The sequence below is a fragment of the Haematobia irritans genome, chromosome 4 (genome assembly GCF_050003625.1).
Source record: "Haematobia irritans isolate KBUSLIRL chromosome 4, ASM5000362v1, whole genome shotgun sequence".
Classification (NCBI taxonomy): domain Eukaryota; kingdom Metazoa; phylum Arthropoda; class Insecta; order Diptera; family Muscidae; genus Haematobia; species Haematobia irritans.
This window is the reverse complement of record NC_134400.1, coordinates 161,870,194-161,891,960: the sequence shown is the minus strand read 5'-3', so window position 1 is coordinate 161,891,960 and position 21,767 is coordinate 161,870,194. Positions and strand designations below refer to the sequence as shown.

At 33.2% G+C, this 21,767-nt stretch overlaps 1 protein-coding gene across 6 annotated transcripts in view; it reads right to left on the bottom strand.

The window, feature by feature from the left end:
• Positions 1–11,295: 11,295 nt before the first annotated feature.
• Positions 11,296–21,767, bottom strand: part of Diap1 (Death-associated inhibitor of apoptosis 1) — a 104,983-nt gene continuing 94,511 nt past the window's right edge. For 3 of the 6 annotated variants that reach the window (XM_075307871.1, XM_075307868.1, XM_075307867.1), the window contains exon 2: positions 11,296–13,794. In XM_075307871.1, the coding sequence (XP_075163986.1) occupies positions 12,294–13,703 (1,410 nt within the window). In that variant the 5' untranslated portion in view covers positions 13,704–13,794 and the 3' untranslated portion in view covers positions 11,296–12,293. Of the gene's footprint in view, positions 13,795–14,115; positions 14,329–15,444; positions 15,579–15,730; positions 15,872–21,767 lie in introns of those variants that run through there. The other 3 variants (XM_075307870.1, XM_075307869.1, XM_075307872.1) reach the window with 3 other exon arrangements.

The following is a 21,767-nucleotide window of genomic DNA, read 5'->3' as shown; positions in this document are numbered from 1 at the left end:
AATATTAAAGAAAAAATGAAGAAAATTACTTTTTATATTCAAATCCATTACATTCTTGATAATTGAAATTGTGAGTCAATATTATATCTTCAAGCAAAATTTAAATATTAAATATTCTAATTGTGAAATAAATTTTGAATACTCTTCTTAAAAGATGATGCTTTGGTGATACATTGTATATCGGTAGAGTGGTAGAGTGTTCCAGAGACGTATCGTGCCAATAAAAGGTTATTATATTCCTATTCCTAAAGGGTATTATATTCCTATTCCTATCAGATCTGGTAAACCGAATTCTATCATAGAGATAGCTTGGTTTTCGTCTGTAAATCAATTTATGTAGAAATACTAGCGATTTGACATTAAGCAGGGTATTGAAAATAAAGCCAAAGAGGGAGTCTGTAACATGCGAAACATGATCGGTCCTGCGTAACCATTAACAGGTTGGCTGATAAGTCCCCGGTCTAACAAAGAAAAACACATTTTTTTGTCAAAATTTTTATTCAACATAGTTCCCTTCAAGAGCGATACAACGATTATAAAGACCTTCAACTTTTTTGATACCATTTTGGTAGTACTCCTTCGGTTTTGCCTCAAAATAGGCATCAGTTTCGGCGATCACCTCTTCATTGCAGCAAAATTTTTTCCCTGCGAGCATCCTTTTGAGGTCTGAGAACAAGAAAAAGTCGATGGGGGCCAGATCTGGAGAATACGGTGGGTGGGGAAGCAATTCGAAGCCCAATTCATGAATTGATACATTTTTTGGGGGCGCAAAGCAAATTGGGTTGGGAAACTCTGCTTCAAAGCTTCTCTAAGTGGCTTCACCGTAATGTGAAACACCGTTCGTATTCAGCTATAAAAAGGACATCATTGAGCTTAAGATAGAATCGGGCAACACTCATAGAGAAGAGAGTAGTTCACCAACTATGGTATCACAATGGACCTAACCTACTTAGATGTCGGTTTTACTCTGAAGGAAGTTCAAGAGGATGCTTTTGCCAAGTCGGTTATATCACGGCATAAAGGTGGACCTACATCAAAAACTGCGTAATTAGTTGAGATGAAAACCTTATTACAAAGAGCATTTGTACCCTACCCCCAGCAATGCAGTATGCTTGGAAATTATTGGCTTACCATCATCGGGTACTTTCAAATACCTTACATCACAATTTCAAGAGTGCTACCACGTAGCAAAAAAATGCTGTAGAGAAGTAATTTCCTCATAGGCTAAGATTTTATCACATTCATTTTACTAGTGTTCACATCCACGCAACTATGAAACCCATACTTTCAGATATATTTGCGAATTTATTAAAAAACTCATTAGGTACGAATTCATGTGCAGGTAATGTGGTACACCACAAGGCCGTATTCAGGGGGGGATGAGGGGGATCAAACCCCCCCCCGAAATGAATGAATATTTTTATATAAATAAATATATATTTTTAGCTGTATAGAAAAATCTTATCGAAGGTGTTGAAGGAAAACTGAAGGTTTTACTTTGAAAACGCTTACCTATAAAACTTGCACAAATCCTAGAATACTAGTTGAAAAGCCCGTCAAACGACGGTCGAAAAAAAACAAATTGTTTTTCTTCTCGCACCACAAATTTCATTTTTGGAAAATGTATTTCTGCTTTTTATGTGTGTTTGTTGTTCTTTTTGTGAACATGACTCGCTTTGTTTGGCCATAGCAACAACAAGGAAACAGCCAAACACACATGTGTAAATGAAATGGCGCAAAACCTGTGAAAAGAACCTGCCTAATTCAGCTATGGAAGCACTTGGAGAGTGCAATAAAGAGATATTTCCAAACGTGCATATTCTTTTAAAAATTTTGTTCACTTTGCCAGTAACTCATGGATGGAAAATACAATTTTTAAGAAAGTACAAAAAATGTATTTTTTGAGCGGAAAGGTACTTTTCACTAAATTTCAACAAAAATTTCACTGGAAGATTATTGTCAAGAGACTGAATTTTAAAGAAAATAAAATGTTGACAAAATTTTCTATATAAATAAAATTTTGCAAAAATTTTCTATAGCCGGCTATCATACAAAAACCTTTTTTTTCGGAAGGTTCAAGTGTGGTTCATTGTTGGGTTTAATGAACTGTCTGAATTTATTCTTATAATTGGTTGATAGTTTTGCTGCAAGTAGGGGATGCTGATGAGGAATGTGGTAATTCCGAAACGTGCGTCCATCCAACCATATTGCAGTCTATAGGGCTTTGTCCAAATAAATTTGACAAACATTCTTTTCCTCTGTTGGTTAAGCTACACTTGTAGTTTAGTCAATGTATGGTTTTAAGCTGCAATAAAAAAACAACAACAATGCTTAAAGAACAAAACCAACAATACAAAACAAAACGAAGGGAAATAAAATTTTGCAAAAAAATTCCATAGAAAAAAAAATTTGCAAAATTTTTTCTATAGAAATAAAATTTTGCAAAAATTTCTTATTGAAATAACATTTTTACAAAATTTTCAATTGAAATAAAATTTTGACAAAATTATCTATAAAAATAAAATTTTGCAAAAATTCTATATAGAAATAAAATTTAGACAACATTTTCTACCGAAATAAAAAATTGATAATATAGAATCGCATTCTTTTTTTGACTAACACATTCTTGAAGTTCAATAAAATCCTGTTTTTGACTGTATCTTTTACAAAATCGAGATTTTCTTCGCACATGAACATGTCTGTTTTGCCATATTTGTAAAAGACTATTAGCAAATAAGGTTGATAAAGACTTTCTCAAAATATTAAAATATTTTGTCAAAGCTATTGTACCATAAATCTGATATCGACTCAAAAATGTCTACACAAAAGGTACTAAATCATTCGCGGGGGTACTACGGTACTGACCGGGGTGAAAAAGTATTGAAAAAAGTATTTGAGTACTGCAATTTCCATCCCTGCAGTTACTACGTGCTCAATGGATTGGCATTAAGGACGGTTCATCGGCGAATAAATGTGCCGACTGAAGAAGTCATTGATTTATTTGCTGCCCAAAAAGCCCGTCGGCTCAATTTAATATTATAAAACAAGTAAGGAAAGTCTAAAGTCGGGCGTGGCCGACTATATTATACCCTACACCACTTTGTAGATGTAAATTTTCGAAACCATATCACATCCGTCAAATGTGTTGAGGGCTATATATAACGGTTTGTCCCAAATACATACATTTAAATATCACTCGATCTGGACAGAATTTGATAGACTTCTACAAAATCTATAGACTCAAAATTTAAGTCGGCTAATGCTCTAGGGTGGAACACAATGTTAGTAAAAAATATTGTAAACATTTAAATCTGAAGCAATTTTAAGGAAACTTCGCAAAAGTTTATTTATTATTTATCGCTCGATATATACGTAGTAGGAAAATTAGAGTCATTTTTACAACTTTTCGACTAAGCAGTGGCGATTTTACAAGGAAAATTTTGGTATTTTGACCATTTTTGTCGAAATCAGAAAAACATATATATGGGAGCTATATCTAAATCTGAACCGATTTCAACCAAATTTGGCACACATGACTATATTACTAATTGTACTCCTAGTGCATAATTTCAACCAAATTGGGCCAAAACTCTGTCTTCTGGAGCCATATAAGTCCATATCGGGCGAAAAATATATATGGAAGCTATATCTAAATCTGAACCGATTTCACACATGACTATAATACCAATTGTACTCCTTGTGCAAAATTTCAACCAAATTGGGCTAAAACTCTGGCTTTTAGGACCATATTAGTCCATATCGGGCGAAAGATATATATGGGAGCAATATCTAAATCTGAACCGATTTCAATCAAATTTTGCACACTTCACTTTACTACTAATTGTACTCCTAGTGCAATATTTCAACCAAATTCGGCCAAAAATCTGGCTTCTGGAGCCATATAAGTCCATATCGGGCGAAAGATCTATATGGGAGCAATATCTAAATCTGAACCGATTTCAATCAAATTTTGCACACTTCACTTTACTACTAATTGTACTCCTAGTGCAATATTTCAACCAAATTCGGCCAAAAATCTGGCTTCTGGAGCCATATAAGTCCATATCGGGCGAAAGATATATATGGGAGCTATATCTAAATCTGAACCGATTTCAATCAAATGTTGCACACTTGACTATACGACTAAGTGTTATGTTTGTACAAAATTTCAAGCAAATCGGCATAACACTCTGGCTGCTGGGTCCATATTAGTGCATATCGGGCGAAAGATATATATGGGAGCTATATCTAAATCTGAACCGATTTCTTCCAAAATCAATAGGGTTCTATTCTGACCCAAAGTAGGAACATGTGCCAAATTTGAAGGCGATTGGACTTAAATTGCGACCTAGACTTTGATCACAAAAATGTGTTCACAGACAGACGGACGGACGGACGGACAGACGGACATGGTTATATCGACTCAGGGACCCACCCTGAGCATTATTGCCAAAGACACCATGTGTCTATCTCGTCTCCTTCTGGGTGTTACAAACATATGCACTAACTTATAATACCCTGTTCCACAGTGTGGCGCAGGGTATAAATATTGTATATATACCTATGCATAAATAAAATGTTCTACACATGAGATTATATGAATATTTTTTTTAAAGTTGAACCCCCCCCCCGAATTAAAATCCTGGCTACGGCCTTGGTACACCATAATATATATTTTTTTTGTAAAAAAAAATGCAAAATATATATCGTAATTGCATACATTTTATGCTTATTTAGTACTCGTCAGTTATTTACATCCGTAAATTAATAAATTGAAATTATACCTTCCCAGCAGAAACTACACCCAAAGATATTTGTTAGTAGGGACAGCAGAAAAGTCTGCTAAAACAGCACAAAGTCTGCTGATAAAGGGACAGCAGTCATTGTTTGCTGAAATAGCAAACATTTCCTGCTATTTTTGAAGCTCGATTACACTAAAACATGTTTTATTTTGGCTAAAACAAATAAAAATGTCAACTTAGGAGCTATCCTAACATAATTAACACAATATTTTATGAATATCTATAGTATTTGACCAAAAATCTGAATATTTATGGAATTGAGGCATAACAGCAAACAAACTGTTTGCTGATCGTATTTAGGAGCTTGTAAGTATATTACAGTGCAAAAATATACCAAAAACTACTTTTGGTTCTTAAATGGGCTTTGGGGAGAATTTTATAACCTAAAAATTTTATAAATTGCTGTTCATTACGCCCTGAAGTAACAAAATATAACAGCAGACATCGACTGCTGTTTTTAGCAGACTTTTTTCTATGAGTGTAGTTAACCACATCTCATTACAAGTTACATTACCAGTAAAGCTGTCATTACACATTGCATTACATTGCGGTGAGTTATAATGACTAACTTGTAATGGCAATAATAAATACTTCTCGGTAATTTTTGAATTGATATTCTCAAAATGTAATGCATTTGGCCGTTAATGACTTAATAAAATAAAATAAATGACGATACCATTAGGTATAATTATTCACATAATTGAGCATTTACTTAAAAAAAAAACTCAAAAAGAATATTTTATGTAACGGTAATTCTGAAGATTTTTCCGTTAAGGAATATTCTTTACGAATATTTCATAATAATTGTGTTTTAAATTAATGATATTACCATTTTAAATAAATGCTTTATTATACCTCATTCACATTACTCTTTCAAAATCGACTTCACACTTTCAAAATCGACTTCAACTGTTATTTGCCTTATAAAAAAGGATATATAAAATCCACTTTTAGTAGATTTCGAACATAATGTGAATCTAACTCCCTTAAACGACAACATTTATTTATATTTTAACTGTGAAAATAATTTGCCTGTAATCTTATTTAGATGATTTGTTACATTTTTGTTATACCCTCCACCATAGGATGGGGGGTATATTAACTTTGTCATTCCGTTTGTAACACATCGAAATATTGCTCTAAGACCCCATAAAGTATATATATTCTGGGTCGTGGTGAAATTCTGAGTCGATTTGAGCATGTTCGTCCGTCCGTCCGTCTGTTGAAATCACGCTAACTTCCGAACGAAACAAGCTATCGACTTGAAACTTGGCACAAGTAGTTGTTATTGATGTAGGTCGGATGGTATTGTAAATGGGCCATATCGGCCCACTTTTACGTATAGCCTCCATATAAACCGATCCCCAGATTTGGCTTGCGGAGCCTCTAAGAGAAGCAAATTTCATCCGATCCGGCGGAAATTCGGTACATGGTGTCAGCATATGACCTCTAACAACCATGCAAAAATTGGTCCACATCGGTCCCTAATTATACATAGTTCCCATATAAACCGATCCCCAGATTTGGCTTGCGGAGCCTCTAAGAGAAGCAAATTTCATTCGATCCGGCTGAAATTTGGTACATGGTGTTAGTATATGGTCTCTAATAACCATGCAAAAATTGGTCGAAATCGGTCCATAATTATATATAGTTCCCACACGGATGAAAAAGACTGTTTTTCATATGTTTGGCTATAAACATTATATGTTTGGAACACAAATTTTTAAACACAATATTTTTGAGTGCAAGCATATAATGTTCATAAACTAGCATAACATGTTTGGGACATATATGTTAATATGTTAGAACATATTATGTTTGGGACATAAAATGTTTGTAAATACAATATGCTTGGATGCAAACATATATTAATTTAGAAATAGCCTATAAACATATATGTGTTTAGTAGCTTGGAGCGCTATTAAAAGGGAGCGATATTGAATTAAGTTGGTGGTTGTTGCTTGTTATTACAAAATTAACATTTTATTTTTCCTTGGGCAATTGATCAGCTACTTCTTTGATCCTTACAAACTGTGTGGTCCGCTGTTCGAATCCCCGTCCGGCAAAAGGTAAAATTAAAATAAAAAAAATCATAAAGGGTGATTTGTTAAGAGCTTGATAACTTTTTTTTAAAAAAAAACGCATAAAATTTGCAAAATCTCATCGGTTCTTTATTTGAAACGTTAGATTGGTCCATGACATTTACTTTTTGAAGATAATTTCATTTAAATGTTGACCGCGGCTGCGTCTTAGGTGGTCCATTCGGAAAGTCCAATTTTGGGCAACTTTTTCGAGCATTTCGGCCGGAATAGCCCGAATTTCTTCGGAAATGTTGTCTTCCAAAGCTGGAATAGTTGCTGGCTTATTTCTGTAGACTTTAGACTTGACGTAGCCCCACACAAAATAGTCTAAAGGCGTCAAATCGCATGATCTTGGTGGCCAACTTACCGGTCCATTTCTTGAGATGAATTGTTCTCCGAAGTTTTCCCTCAAAATGGCCATAGAATCGCGAGCTGTGTGGCATGTAGCGCCATCTTGTTGAAACCACATGTCAACCAAGTTCAGTTCTTCCATTTTTGGCAACAAAAAGTTTGTTAGCATCGAACGATAGCGATCGCCATTCACCGTAACGTTGCGTCCAACAGCATCTTTGAAAAAATACGGTCCAATGATTCCACCAGCGTACAAACCACACCAAACAGTGCATTTTTCGGGATGCATGGGCAGTTCTTGAACGGCTTCTGGTTGCTCTTCACTCCAAATGCGGCAATTTTGCTTATTTACGTAGCCATTCAACCAGAAATGAGCCTCATCGCTGAACAAAATTTGTCGATAAAAAAGCGGATTTTCTGCCAACTTTTCTAGGGCCCATTCACTGAAAATTCGACGTTGTGGCAGATCGTAAGTCTATTCATGATGAAATGTCAAAGCATACTGAGCATCTTTCTCTTTGACACCATGTCTGAAATCCCACGTGATCTGTCAAATACTAATGCATGAAAATCCTAACCTCAAAAGAATCACCCTTTACAATTGAATAATTTCTTCTACAATGTTTGTATTACAGAAAAAGGTGCTAAGAACTAAAAAATCTCGTGAAAGTGAGAAAGATGTGGGGGAATATACAATTGGGCAGAAACAAAATTTTGAGCATTCAGGTCGAAAACCTATGTTGTTGGCACCTATATTACCTGTTTATTTTCATAATCCATTATGATTGTAAATATATAAATAAATAAATAAAATTTTGAGCACAATATATTGTTTGGGAGAATTTTTTTTAAGCATATAATATTTTTGGGTGCAAAATGCTTCCAAACATATTATATGTTCACATAATAACATATTGTTTTTTGGAAGACAACATTATTGAATTTGGATGCAAAAATACAAAATGTTTGGAACTTAGACTACCCAAACATATATTGTTTAGACCAATATGCTTTCAAACATATTATATATTGGAAGAGATCAAACATATAAATGTTTGGACAATACCCAAAAATATATATGCTTGAAGCAAAATATGTTTGGGAGCATATGTTACAGAAGCGATTTTTTGTGAGCGTGCATATGAACCGATCCCAAGATTTGGCTTGCGGAGCCTCTAAGAGAAGCAAATTTCATCCGATCCGACTGAAATTTGGTACATGGTGTTAGTATATGGTCTCTAACTACCATGCAAAAATTGGTCCACATCGGTCCCTAATTATATATAGTTCCCATATAAACCGATCCCCAGATTTGGCTTGCGGAGCCTCTAAGAGAAGCAAATTTCATCCGATCCGGCTGAAATTTGGTACATGGTGTTAGTATATGGTCTCTAATAACCATGCAAAAATTGGTCGAAATCGGTCCATAATTATATATAGCCCCCATATAAACCGGTTACCAGATTTGACCTCCGAAGCCTCTTGGAAGACCAAAATTCATCCGATTCGGTTGAAATTTGGTACGTGAAGTTAGTATATGTTATCCAACAACCATGCAGGAATTGGTTCATATCAGTCCATAATTAGATATAGTCCCCATATAAACCGATCCCCAGATTTGACTTCCGGTGCCTTTTGGAGAAACAAAATTCATCTGATCTGGTTGAAATTTGGTACGTGGTGGTAGTATATGATATTTAACAGCCATGCCAAAAGTGGCCCATATCAGTCCATAATCATATATAGCCCCGATCCCGAGATTTGGTTTTGGAGCCTCATGGAGGAGCAAATTTCACCCGAGTCAGATGAAATTTGGTACATTGTGCTAGTATATGGCCGTTAACAACCATGCCTAACTAGGTCCATATCGGTCTATAGTTATATATAGCCCTCAGATAAATCGATCCCCACTCACAAAAAATTGGTCCATAATTCAAGTTCATAATTGTATATAGCCCCCATATAAGCGACCCCCATATTTCAATTCTGGCTCTCTACCACGTATCGACTAATTTACAATTTAGAAAACGATGTTAAGAAGTTTTAAGATACCACAACCCAAGTAATTCGATTGTGGATGACAGTCTTTCGTAGAAGTTTCTACGCAATCCATGGTGGAGGGTATATAAGATTCGGCTTGGCCGAACTTACGGCCGTATATACTTGTTTATTTCTACAATATTCGTTTCTATTCAAGTAATGTTCATATTACAGCATTACTCGCCATATTTTGATCCATTGTAATCGGCTAGAGAAGTCAATATTTTCGAGATTTCGTTGCCTGAGACTATAAATGGTTATTTTGCAAACTTTGGTATATCTACGAATAAGTGATTACATGTTAGGTGATTATATGCTTTAAAAGCACTAATTATTTCATGGTCAAAGGTATGCCTGGGGAGAAGTACTTTCCTCCTAGGACATGCGTATGTAAATGTAATCCGGAGCGATGACAATTAATAAGTGGTTATTAATTTTTAAACAAGCTTACCTACAAGATTACCGGGTAATGAGAGTTTTTGCTGGGTTCACACAAAACGAAATGATTAAGAACCAGCCAAAAAAACATTCGAGCAAACTGATCTTTGATTGCTTCATTCTCTGACAGCCACAACCTTTTCAGCTTGGTTTAGTTATTCGTATGTTGTTAGATAGAGAAAAAATCTACTATACCACACTACCTGCCTGTACCACATTTGCTGCACTTACTCTATATCCATGCGAAAATAAACAAGATTTCCATTTAATAGTACGTACTTACCAATTTTGAACAAAAACAAAAAGTAGTTGAGGTGAAAAACTGGTTATGGCATTTGTGTCTAACCCCCCGGTAATACCGAGTGCTTGGGAATAATCTGATATTTTCGGTTACCATACATCAGATTTCGTAGAAAATAGATTTTATTTCTCGCAAACTAATATTTCGTCCACGCTTACAATATAGCTTTTGGTAATGCTACAGAAAATTACCTTCCCCATGCGAAAATAATCAAGATTACATCTAATAGTAATTGCTTAGCAGTGTTAAACTAAGTCACTTCGAAGATTACTTGTTAATGAGTTTTTGCTGGGTATGTTACCTCCAAGATTATTTGGTAATGAATATTTATGCTGTGGTAGATTGACTTTTGACTTTCCCGGTCCCAATAACCACTACTCTAAATTTTGTCGGCATTTTCACAATTTCAAAGTAAAATTGTTCATAATATGAGAAAAGTCGTCCTGTGCTATCATCGAAAAGTCAAAAATTAATTTTTCTAAAATTTTTTAATATTGCAAGAAATTCGGATTACAATGATTGGTCTAAACAAAATCTAATTTTGTTTAGACTAAGTCGATTTGAACATTTGCAAAAGAAGTAAACCCATTTGTTTTTCTATTTTGAAAACCCGTCTTTTGCAATTATTTGATGTAAATAATCGAATGTCGATGTTTCCAAAATAAATACAAATGGATTGGTTATGATTAGCTGCGACAATAAAATAAACTTACATTCCACATTACCATTTACCTATATGAGGAGTTTGCTTTTCAATAATTAAAATGCCATCAATGTTTTTTTTTTTTTTTTGTAAATTATGTTATTGAATTTATTATCAAAACTGAAAATACCAAATTGTTAATATTTTCTTTTGTGTGTCCGAGTTCTTGTGTGTGTTTTAGAATACACCAAATTATATTATATATCAATAGGTATGTTTTAATGTGAATCTATATATTTGTTTATTGGGTTATAAATTAATTAGAATGTAACAGTCGGTTATTTCATGAATGATACGAAAATTAGTTAACTAAATAAAAACAAATGGATTTCGTAAAAAAAACTGCAAAGCTTATTTTCAAAAATGTTCAGAGTTTACAAAACTTTCCACTCGAAGTGAAGCAAAATCTATTCATTACATACTGCATATTTATCTAAACATTTTGAAAATAATCCTTGCGTGTTAACTATACTCAATGAAAAGATCGTTAAAGTTTTTAAATGTACAGACATTTTCTTGTAATTGAAATAATTTGTTTGTTTGTTTTTTTTTTGTTTTGTATAATAACAGTCATAGACATTTAAAAAATATTTTGGTTTATTTCTGATAAATTAATTTTGAAAATGGTGAAAAATATTATAAATTTTGTTATATATTTTATATATTTCTATGTATACAGTATAAAAACTAATTGGGTTTAATTACTACAAAATTGTTTTCTTTTTCGGATTTTCTGGTGATAACAATTAGAATATAGGAGAAATAGATATGGATAAAGAGAAGGTCAAAAATATCAAAAAAAAAAATAGATTGGAATATATTAAAAATCACAATAGTATATAATCTTTAGATACAGCTATTGTATAGGTCTGATTTTTTATTATTATTATTTTCAATATTTTTATATCCTCCTCCTTACCACTATTATCTCGTGGCTCTATTTTTTCTCTCTCTCTTTATCTAAACTTTGTAATTATAAAAATAAAGCAGATGTTTTTCTTGTGTTTGCTTGCAATAAATGTGTTTCTCTATACAGAATGTACACTATTACTAGTTTATAAGAAATCAAGTGAAGATATTCTAAAATAATTTAAACAAGTAAGTTTTTTGGATTTTCTTTTCTTTTTTAATACAGTTTAGATATTAGGGGGGATTTTCTAAAATAATTAATGGGAGATTTTGAGGGTGGTGAAGATCTTTATAGACAGAAAGAAAACAGGCTGAGCTTATTTTAACTTATTTCCTCTTCCATTATAGTGGGAGACATCATACGTACATACACACATTTCTTAGGAAATAAAACTATGTACTAGTTATCATGAATGAATCTAACGGCCAGTTAAGACTTCAACTTTAAATGTAAACATTCGATGTGGCAAAAATCTTAACTGGCCGTTAGACTCGTTTGCTTATCGCAGCCTTATTTTGCAAGTAGGTGCTTATCAAGGAGGTTATATTTATATATACATTTTTCGGACCGCAATATGGATTATCTGTTTCGATTCCATTTCCTATTTTTGCAGGTCTTCTATTCATTGATGATCGTTCACAATATATTGACCCTTTGCCTTGGATGTCTAAGAGAAATATACACGCATTACATCGACAAAAGGTTTTCGACACATGGGACACTTTGTTACAGAGGAGGCACATTTGGCACATGCCACCACATGACCACAGGGTAAAAACGCTGTGTTGTATTCGTTGACATAGCATATTTTGCATAATTTCTCCTCTTGTGGAACAGATGAACAAGGTTTTACGGGCTCCAGCGGTGCAGCCTGTTGGGAACAGGCTTTTTGATGAATACGTGTGGCTATAGATGATGCTGGTGGGTCTGTAGATTGTGAATTGCTGTGGCTGGTATTTTCTGAGGCTGTAGCAGGGAATTTTGCTTGTTGTGTAGATTCCTCTTCCATGGCACCACCCGATGCTGAGGTTTCCCTTTCTTCATCAGACGATGATGACGACGAAGATGATGATGATGCCACTGAAGCTGTGGCATTTGATTCTGGACATGGTACTTGGGGCTTCTTGAATTTATTTACAATACTTTCAATATACGATTCACCTTTCATTAATTTGACAAAACGACATTTTCTCATCCACAGAGCATGTTGTTCCCAGGGCTCATCATCGTCATCCCAGTCCTTAAGACCACCACCGCAACTGAAGCACTTAACACGATCACCCACTCCCGTATAGAAGAAACCAGCCTCGGCTAATTGTTCGGGTCTTTGTTTCATATTTCTGGGCCATTCGGCAAACGATCGCAGACGTGCTGTTTCAATAGCATATTCTGGGACTTCAGGGAAAAATGTACTTGTTGTTGTTGTTGTTGCACTACTAGGTCCTATATCACTCCTAAACATATTTGGATCCACAAGCATGGATGTAGGTGTAGTTGGGGGCAGGACATCGCCTACCACCCGATGAGTAGCGGGTATTGTGCCTTCAGCAAAGGCATTACGACGTATTTCTATATCATTTGCTCCACATATATCATAGCTGGGAGCTGGCAAAAGACGCTCTAAGAGCTCAGCATTAATGGGCACATTATTGGTTGTGCGTCGCCTCAATAGGGGACAATTAGGAGAAAAACGCAAATGTTCAGGTACAGGTACATCATTAGGTTCCCAACGGCCAATTTCAACTTCGCAAAAATAGCATTTCGTCTTATCCGATTCGCCCATATAAAACATACCCGAACGGGCCAATTCATTGCGATCCAAAAACTCCAAGGGCCAATTTTCGAACGTCTTCAAACGTTCATCTTCACGATGGAATCTATCGTCCATGACATAGCGCGGCTTCAACTGGCCAATATCCGAAAATTCGTTGTGTGTATTATTGTCCGTCTCGTCCCGGCTGGCGGAAGAGGTGGAAGCTTGCTGAAACCTTGTGCATATATTATAGAATGTATTACACGGAATATATTGCGGCAATTGCTGATAGGGCCGCATTTGTGCTACTAAATCTCCAGGCATTTTGACGATTATTGTTTTTGTTAGTTGAAGAATTATTAAAACTTGATGGTGTTAACGCCGACAATGGTGTTTTTATTACAAAATTATTAAACTGCAAGAGAAAAGAAAGAGAAAAATATTGCAAATTTAATTGAAAATGCAAAGTACAAAGGAAAGATAGATAAACGTACGATAAGATTATTTATAATTATACGTCTATTTCATACGATAAGATAATGTCCCAAAGATATATAGCATTATTTCAAGCAAATATTTATGGGTATTTCATGGAATGTTGTTCTATTAGCACAGAGTCTGGGGATGGTGAATTACGACAGTTTAGAATAGTTACGACATCGAATAGATGCTGTAATCTAATTTAGTAACCGAAAGCTAACTAAAATCCACTAATAAAGATGTATACATTTTTTACCTTCATCAAGTGTTACACATTAAAACGTGTGTCCACCAACTAACTTAGAGTTCTACAAATATTGTATGCCGACGGAATAGCCATATCGATCCCTTTAGTAACCACGCTATAATAGCCACCACAAATTCTATTTTTCGATAGGGCACAATTTATTTTTTTTTTTTCTGTAATCTGGTGATATTTCAGACGTATACAAAAACCCATTTACACAAATCCGGATCGAATGTTTTCGTACAACTAAAATTATTATAGAAAATGGATTTATAAAAAAGAAATCAGCAGTTGGTTGTTTAACGTTTCAATCGAAGAAAATCGACTGAAAAACATTTGTCTTTCGACTTTTTGATGTATTTTAACCAAAGCTGTATCACATTGGTCTTTCAATGCAAATTCGACTTTTTCTTTAATATACGTTTGGTCTAAATTAGTCACTATAAAAAGTGGTTTTTCACCAACATCAAAAATTGATTAATAGTTTTGACTCGATTTTCAAAAATCTCAATTCGATTCGACAAAAGAATGTGGGTACTATATATGTTTGGATCCAATTTGTATGATATAGTACATTTTTTTTTTAAATATATATTTTTTATACTAATATTGTGCTTAAAATTTATGCATTTACTATGTCTATTTTATTGTTATTATTATTTTTCTCTTTGTTTTTTGTAATATATATGAATTTATTTTTAATTGTTATTTCTAGTAAACACTATTAAAAATCATCAAATATTTTCAATATCAATTGTTTTTAGTAAACATTTGAAGCAACATATGCTTTCACCGGATGTTATAATTTGATAGAAGGTGACTGTGAAAAAAAAATCTGAGAATAAAAACGCCATTATTAATTGTGGGTAGAATGCGATTGACACGGCAAACATTTTTCCCAGAATAACAGATATCTGTTATCGGCGTAACGACCGCATTTTTTATTACATTTTTGCAAATAGTATTTGTTTGTCACCATAACTACGTTTTAACTTATTGTTTTGTTGTTTGAAATTTTTGGCATTTTTTGAGAATTCAGGAGAGCTTTTTTATGGAATATTACAACTAGAAGCTCCCTTTCATATTCTCTCTCGAATTTGTTTCGAAACGTTCTTCGAATCACGCGCACCAAACATACTGGAAAATTATAATGAACAACAAATAAGACAAAAAAAAACACCACCAACTTTGTGGTGGCGTAGAAAAACGAACCGAGTACGACATCAAAATATTGATTTTTCTGAGGATGTATATAGACAACCACTATATAGTCAGACCATTAAACAATTTTAACTTTAATTTTTTTTGTAATAACCACATATAGTTTATTAAACCCACTTTTTGGAATTGTAGAAAAGTTTTCCTTTGTCAATTTTTTTGTAATATTTTGAATTCTTATTTAATTTTTAATTTTCTCTGCTTTCACTAGTTTTGTATGGTTTCAAGTATATACTGATCCAATACAGGCATTACATTATTCTCTTATATACTTGAAAGAAACACAATAAATTTAGGTTTTATTTTTCTTTTGATAATAAAAATTATCAGTGATAGTAAACCCTTGGGTTCTTCTTATCTAATTCATATTTGTTCTCTTTATATATGAAAAAAAAAAATTAATTACCGTTTAAATTAAAAATGTACGTTGTTATTTTGTTTAAATTATCACTATATTGCTGGGCATTTTTATTAAATATTAATAAATTATTTTTAAAAAATAAACACTTTTAGAATACTAATATAGTACAACACAAACAGTACTCTTTATGGATTTATTTTCTTTCCGACTTTAATTTCCCGATATCTCACTCGATGGAGTACAATTTTACAAATGACGACGTACACGAATGCATTTCCTAGTATATGTGTAGTTTTCTTTCCCACCAGCAAAGTGTCTGCGTCTCATACAGGGCACAAGCAAGCAAACAGAATATGTATCTATCGTCTCATTAATTCAGAAAAGGCGAGAAATATCCACAACTACAGAGCGAATGCAAGAGAAAATGAGAGCCTCCTCCAGACTTTTCGAATAAACTAGCAATGTGTTGGGGATGTTTACACGAAGAGTGTATGGCAGCGCATAACACACACTTTTAGTGAATGGCAATAATCATATGGGTTCGTAAATGAACGAAATAAAAACACTCACAGAGAAACGGTGCAGAGAGAGAATGTTAACAAGGGGTAGCAAATAATTCACCCTTAAACTGCATTCTAAAACATTCTAATATTAATTCGTACATAGACCTGACTAAAAGGTTACCAGATGTTTCATTTCGGAAAATTCCACAATAAGTGAATGAGTAAATACCACGGGCACAAAATAAGCAGGTTCTATTGTGTGTGTTAGGTTAGGTTAGGTTATGTGGCAGCCCGATGTATCAGGCTCACTTAGACTATTCAGTCCATTGTGATACCACATTTGTGTGTGTTAGCTTCATAACATTACACAAAGCAAAACGATTACCTGGCAACAAAAATGTTTTATCAATTGGTCCTTTATTCAACATACAACATTTTCTAATAAAATTCGGGCTTAGTTATATAAAATAGAATAACAACAAAATTCCATAAGTTAAAATTCAATCCATACATCTTTCATATCAGTTTGCATTATTTAAGTAGAAAAAGGCTAAGCCTTAAAATTATATAGCTAAATTTATATAAATGAATATTGTAACTATTATTAAACAATAAAGAAATTGAATTGAATTGAAAATTCAATTCAAAATATATAATATTTTATTTTTAATAAAAGAAATATTTCTAAATCTTAGCCCATCATCAAGCATTTGTTGTTTTTTATTTGTTAGATCCCAAAAGAATAACTTGAACTTAATTTCATACGACCGGTAACATATATACTGTTTACTTGAAAACTTATTCGCTACACAGAACAAAATATCACCAAAATATTTTCAATTAAAAAGTTAATGGAAGTTGAAAATGTAGTCCAAATCCAACTACAGTTATAACCAGAAAAATCATAAGAAAGTATACAATTACAAAAAAAAAAAAAAAAACAATCTAAAGGAAAAATAATTATAAATAAACAATAATATAATAAATAATTGATAACCTTTTTTTTTTATTCTATTAATTCTGTGATTGACATTATCATTTTCTTGATTCAAATTTCAAAATTAATTCGGTAAATATTTCCTGATTGAATGAAAAAAATTTCTGTGTAAAAAGATATTTTCATCAAATAAAAAGGTATTCACCGAACATGAGGTTAAGACATTTAAAAACAGAATCCGTATTTAGCTCGGATTCCATAGGCACTCAAGTAGCCACAAAATTAAATGTTTCTTTTTAAGCATAAAACTTTCTTTTATATAATATGATTAATAATTGATCACGTAGGGATCTGTATCATTTTTTTCTTTTTAAGCATAAAAGCGATAATAATATAAGGATTAGCCAACAACCATATTGAATATCCTGTGGTATTTGCATTAATACCAAAAAAAAAAAAGAAAAATCAATATGGCATCTCTTAAATGAAATATATCTCGAAATATCACCGAGTTCTTACTGGATGTCATCTGAACAAAACAAAATAAAAAAATAATAATAACATACGTCACACACTACCTCTTTTACCATCTGCCGATTACAGCTGCTACTCCAATGAATAACAACAATCAGCCACACACAAGGAGAATATATTAACATTATCACTGTAAACATAAAATTTGTATGCTCTTGCTCTCACATATCGCCTAAATACATGAGAATATGAGTGTAGTTTATCCATTTGTTTTGTTTCCAGTGAATACATAAAATCTGGCATTTTCGAAATTTTAACAGCAAAGTCCCATTCTAGTATCTGCGCACTGTGCGGTGGTGGTCAAATTGATTGTAATGTGAAAAAATAGTGAGTATTGTAGTATCAGTAGTACTCACTCATCCATCTTATTTTCAATTTCGAAATTCTATTGTAATGCTTTAATTACGAGTAGCGAAAATAACATAAACCCAATGATGGCTATGGAAGGGGGAATGGAATATGAGCGAGAGAGTGAGTACATTTAAATATGATGGGAGTATGTAGTATATCTTTGTGTAGCAAATCTGATTGGAGAAATGTTATTGACATCCACTTGATAGAATGTGCAGTCGTGTGCAAAAGTTTTTTTTTTTATTTTCTATTAATCGCAGTAGATAGCTAGCTTGTAAAATTTATATTTAATTTATTTCATACATAGTCTTTTTTATATAAATCTTTGCAAACTAAAAAAATCATCTGTGCCAGTTACAGACTCTCGACAAAGTTTAGTCATAACCACAACCAAGCGCTGGCCAGAGATCGTAAATACACAGGCAGGCGGCAGCCATTATTTATTTGCATATTTAAGTGTGCACACAATCCAGATAATAACAAACAAATAATACTGCAAATTCAGCCAAACCGAATATTAGGTACCCTCCCCAGCCAGGTCAAGATATTAAGGACTTAGTATCATGTACCACATGACGAAAAATGTGCCATTAAAGGAAGCTTTGAAAAAAATATGGTCATATTTTCCAAATACCCAGCGAGTATATTCGTCCAAGTGAAAACATTTAAATATTAATGGCTATGGTGTAGGGTAATATGCATGCATTCATACGTACATTCAATTCATTAAAAACGCAATGCCGTAGCAAAAAATATATATATTTTTATGAAATTTGAGCTTTCATAAATATTAATAGTGATGACTGGCCATAGCTGATGTGAATGACTATAACAGACTGTGACTCCCTCTGGCATTCGAAGAATTCACTTTAATTCTCCTCGCCTATTACTATTTTATTATATTTAATGGCATAGACTTACAAATCAATTGATATCGAATGAATGTACGACGGAGCGTCGCCATTAAAGGGATGTGTTGCTATGCATTTTTGTAACTTTAGCATATTCAATGTTCTCTTTACAAAGTAAATATATACTCACTCCACATATGCATATCTTTTAATAGAGATACCAACAGAAATATTTAAATCTCCAGAAGTATATTTTATATATGTATGTTCGTATGCCTACTAGTCGTCTTTTTGTTCTTGGGGGAACACTTCTTATATTCTCTTCGAGAGCAAAAAACAAACCATAATTTTAACTGAAATTCCAAAGTTCTGCTTAATGTTGTTATTCAAGTTATTGTTCCCATAATACAAAAACAAAAGGCCAAGATTCCAATCTGAAAACCCACTCACTTTAAATGCTTTGTACCATACACAACCCAGCATTATACACAATACTAGTACGAAATGAAAACCAAAAACTCACAATTACACACTTCAGTGTTGAGTGAAGTGTACAAAGTCTACAATTTTTGTTTATTACATTGCATGCAATGAGGAAAAGCAACAACGAGTGCATACATAGCCCAACAACGACCATCGCCCACTTCAGGCTGTCGCATTTAATGCAATAAAAAAAATCTATAAAATTTGTAAATAATATTTAAATTAAAAATTTTACAAAACGAAGAACTAATATATAACAAACTATTTAAATTTAAATAATAACCAATATCCAAAAACAACTGAAATAAACTTGTATGAATTTTAGAGATCATCTACCATAGGACAACACTGCTGAAGACAATAGCTCAAGAGCAAAATGTTATTTTTGGATGGCGAACATGTAACATGTTTGCCGTAACCATGTTATTTTCTCGGAAATTATGTACATTTTTGCGGCAAAAATGGTCCACGTTACCCATCCAGAAATAATATTTTACCGTGGATATTCCTGTAATATCCCTGTATAGTCATACTTATTCAAAAATATTTGAATTGTTTATGAAAATTTAGATAAAGGTTTTATCCTAACTTTTCCCTTTGATAATATATAGATAAATACAGATTAAACATAGTGTTAATATCTCTGATGAAAACTCTTATTTGTAGCAATATCCAAAAGCTAACATATTATCCAAACGTTGTAATTATTATAAGAAATGAAGACTAATAAAGACGAATTAAAAAAATTGAAATTGAAATCTGTGTGTGCACGGAAAATATTACTAAACATTTTAAATTAAAATCTTTAGTGAATTTAAAAAATATTGAATTACAAACTCAATTGATTCAATTAATTTTTAATCGAAACAAAAATCAATCACCCAAATTAATTTCATCAATTAATTTTAACTGATATTGAAACTGGAGATATTTCAGATAAAGTTAGGTTAGGTGGCAGCCCGATGTATCAGGCTCACTTAGACTATTCAGTCCATTGTGATACCACATTGGTGAACTTCTCTCTTATCACTGAGTGCTGCCCGATTCCATGTTAAGCTCAATGACAAGGGACCTCCTTTTTATAGCCGAGTCCGAACGGCGTTCCACATTGCATTGAAACCACTTAGAGAAGTTTTGAAACCCTCAGAAATGTCACCAGCATTACTGAGGTGGGATAATCCACCGCTGAAAAACTTTTTGGTGTTCGGTCGAAGCAGGAATCGAACCCACGACCTTGTGTATGCAAGGCGGACATGCTAACCATTGCACCACGGTGGCTCCCAAGTACAAGTAAGTGACTGTCTATTTGCGAACACATGTTTACGTGTATTCCTAATTGGCATAGTGTTGCCACTGCTTGCTACTTTTGTAAAGTCACCTATGGGCCTTGTTATTGTTTTGTCATCCGGCAATCATTTTAACTTCAAAAAAATTGCGAATAAGAAGAAATTGTATGTTTTTATTAAACTAGCTTAATAAAAATGTTAATATTATAAATTAACGTTAACACCAAAAATACGCGGAAGCAAGAAAAGGGGCTATTTTTCACGACAATATTATTATATTCTTTGTGAGGGAATTTTTTTTCTATTAGTCCATACAACTATCAAATCAGCACATCAATCTAAGATTTCCTACAATCCAATGAGAATTGAGATATTTAATTTACTAAACGATAGAAAGAGGTCATCGGTTTTTACATAGATTGCCCAAAAATATCCTAAAATAATATTGCTCTGCATTGATTTCTGGTTCTTCTCTATAGTTGCAACAATTCCTTATTGGTCAGCTCAAATTAAAGATTCGACGTAACAAGACAAGGGAAATCGAACAAATAAGCAACTCATTACTTTGCCTTTTTTGTACCACAAGCGGCTATAGCAAAAACATTTTGGCCAAACCAAGCCTTTAAGCAACTTTTTGTCTTTGAAAGCAATGAAAAAAAAAAAAAAAACAATACAAACAATAATGGTGAAGGTGAACCGAATTGTTGGTTGAAATAAAGTACTAGTCTCTTATGCTGTACATACAACAGTGAAGTGATGATGATAATGACGATGGAGTTGTTGATGATGATGATGATGGTGGTCGTCTCTTTTGAAGTTCGCCTCAGTTTTCCCCTGAAGCTATATTGCTTTTGTTACCATCACATTAAAATCCAAGGTGGGTAAAAAAACATTTTAGCTACATTATTGTTTCGGTGTAAGATCGACCAAAAGGAGATTGTAAAAATGTGATGTTGTTTTTGTACATCAACCGAGTTTTCAACATATCACCTTATTTCTAGGGGTGTCGTGTTGTGAGTTTTTAATGAATTTTATGGCCAGTACTCCGACTACAACCATAGAGAAACTTTTCTGGCAAACACATTGGCAAAAATTTTGCGAATAAGCTGTTTTGGCGTGTTCTGGAAAAACGAAGTG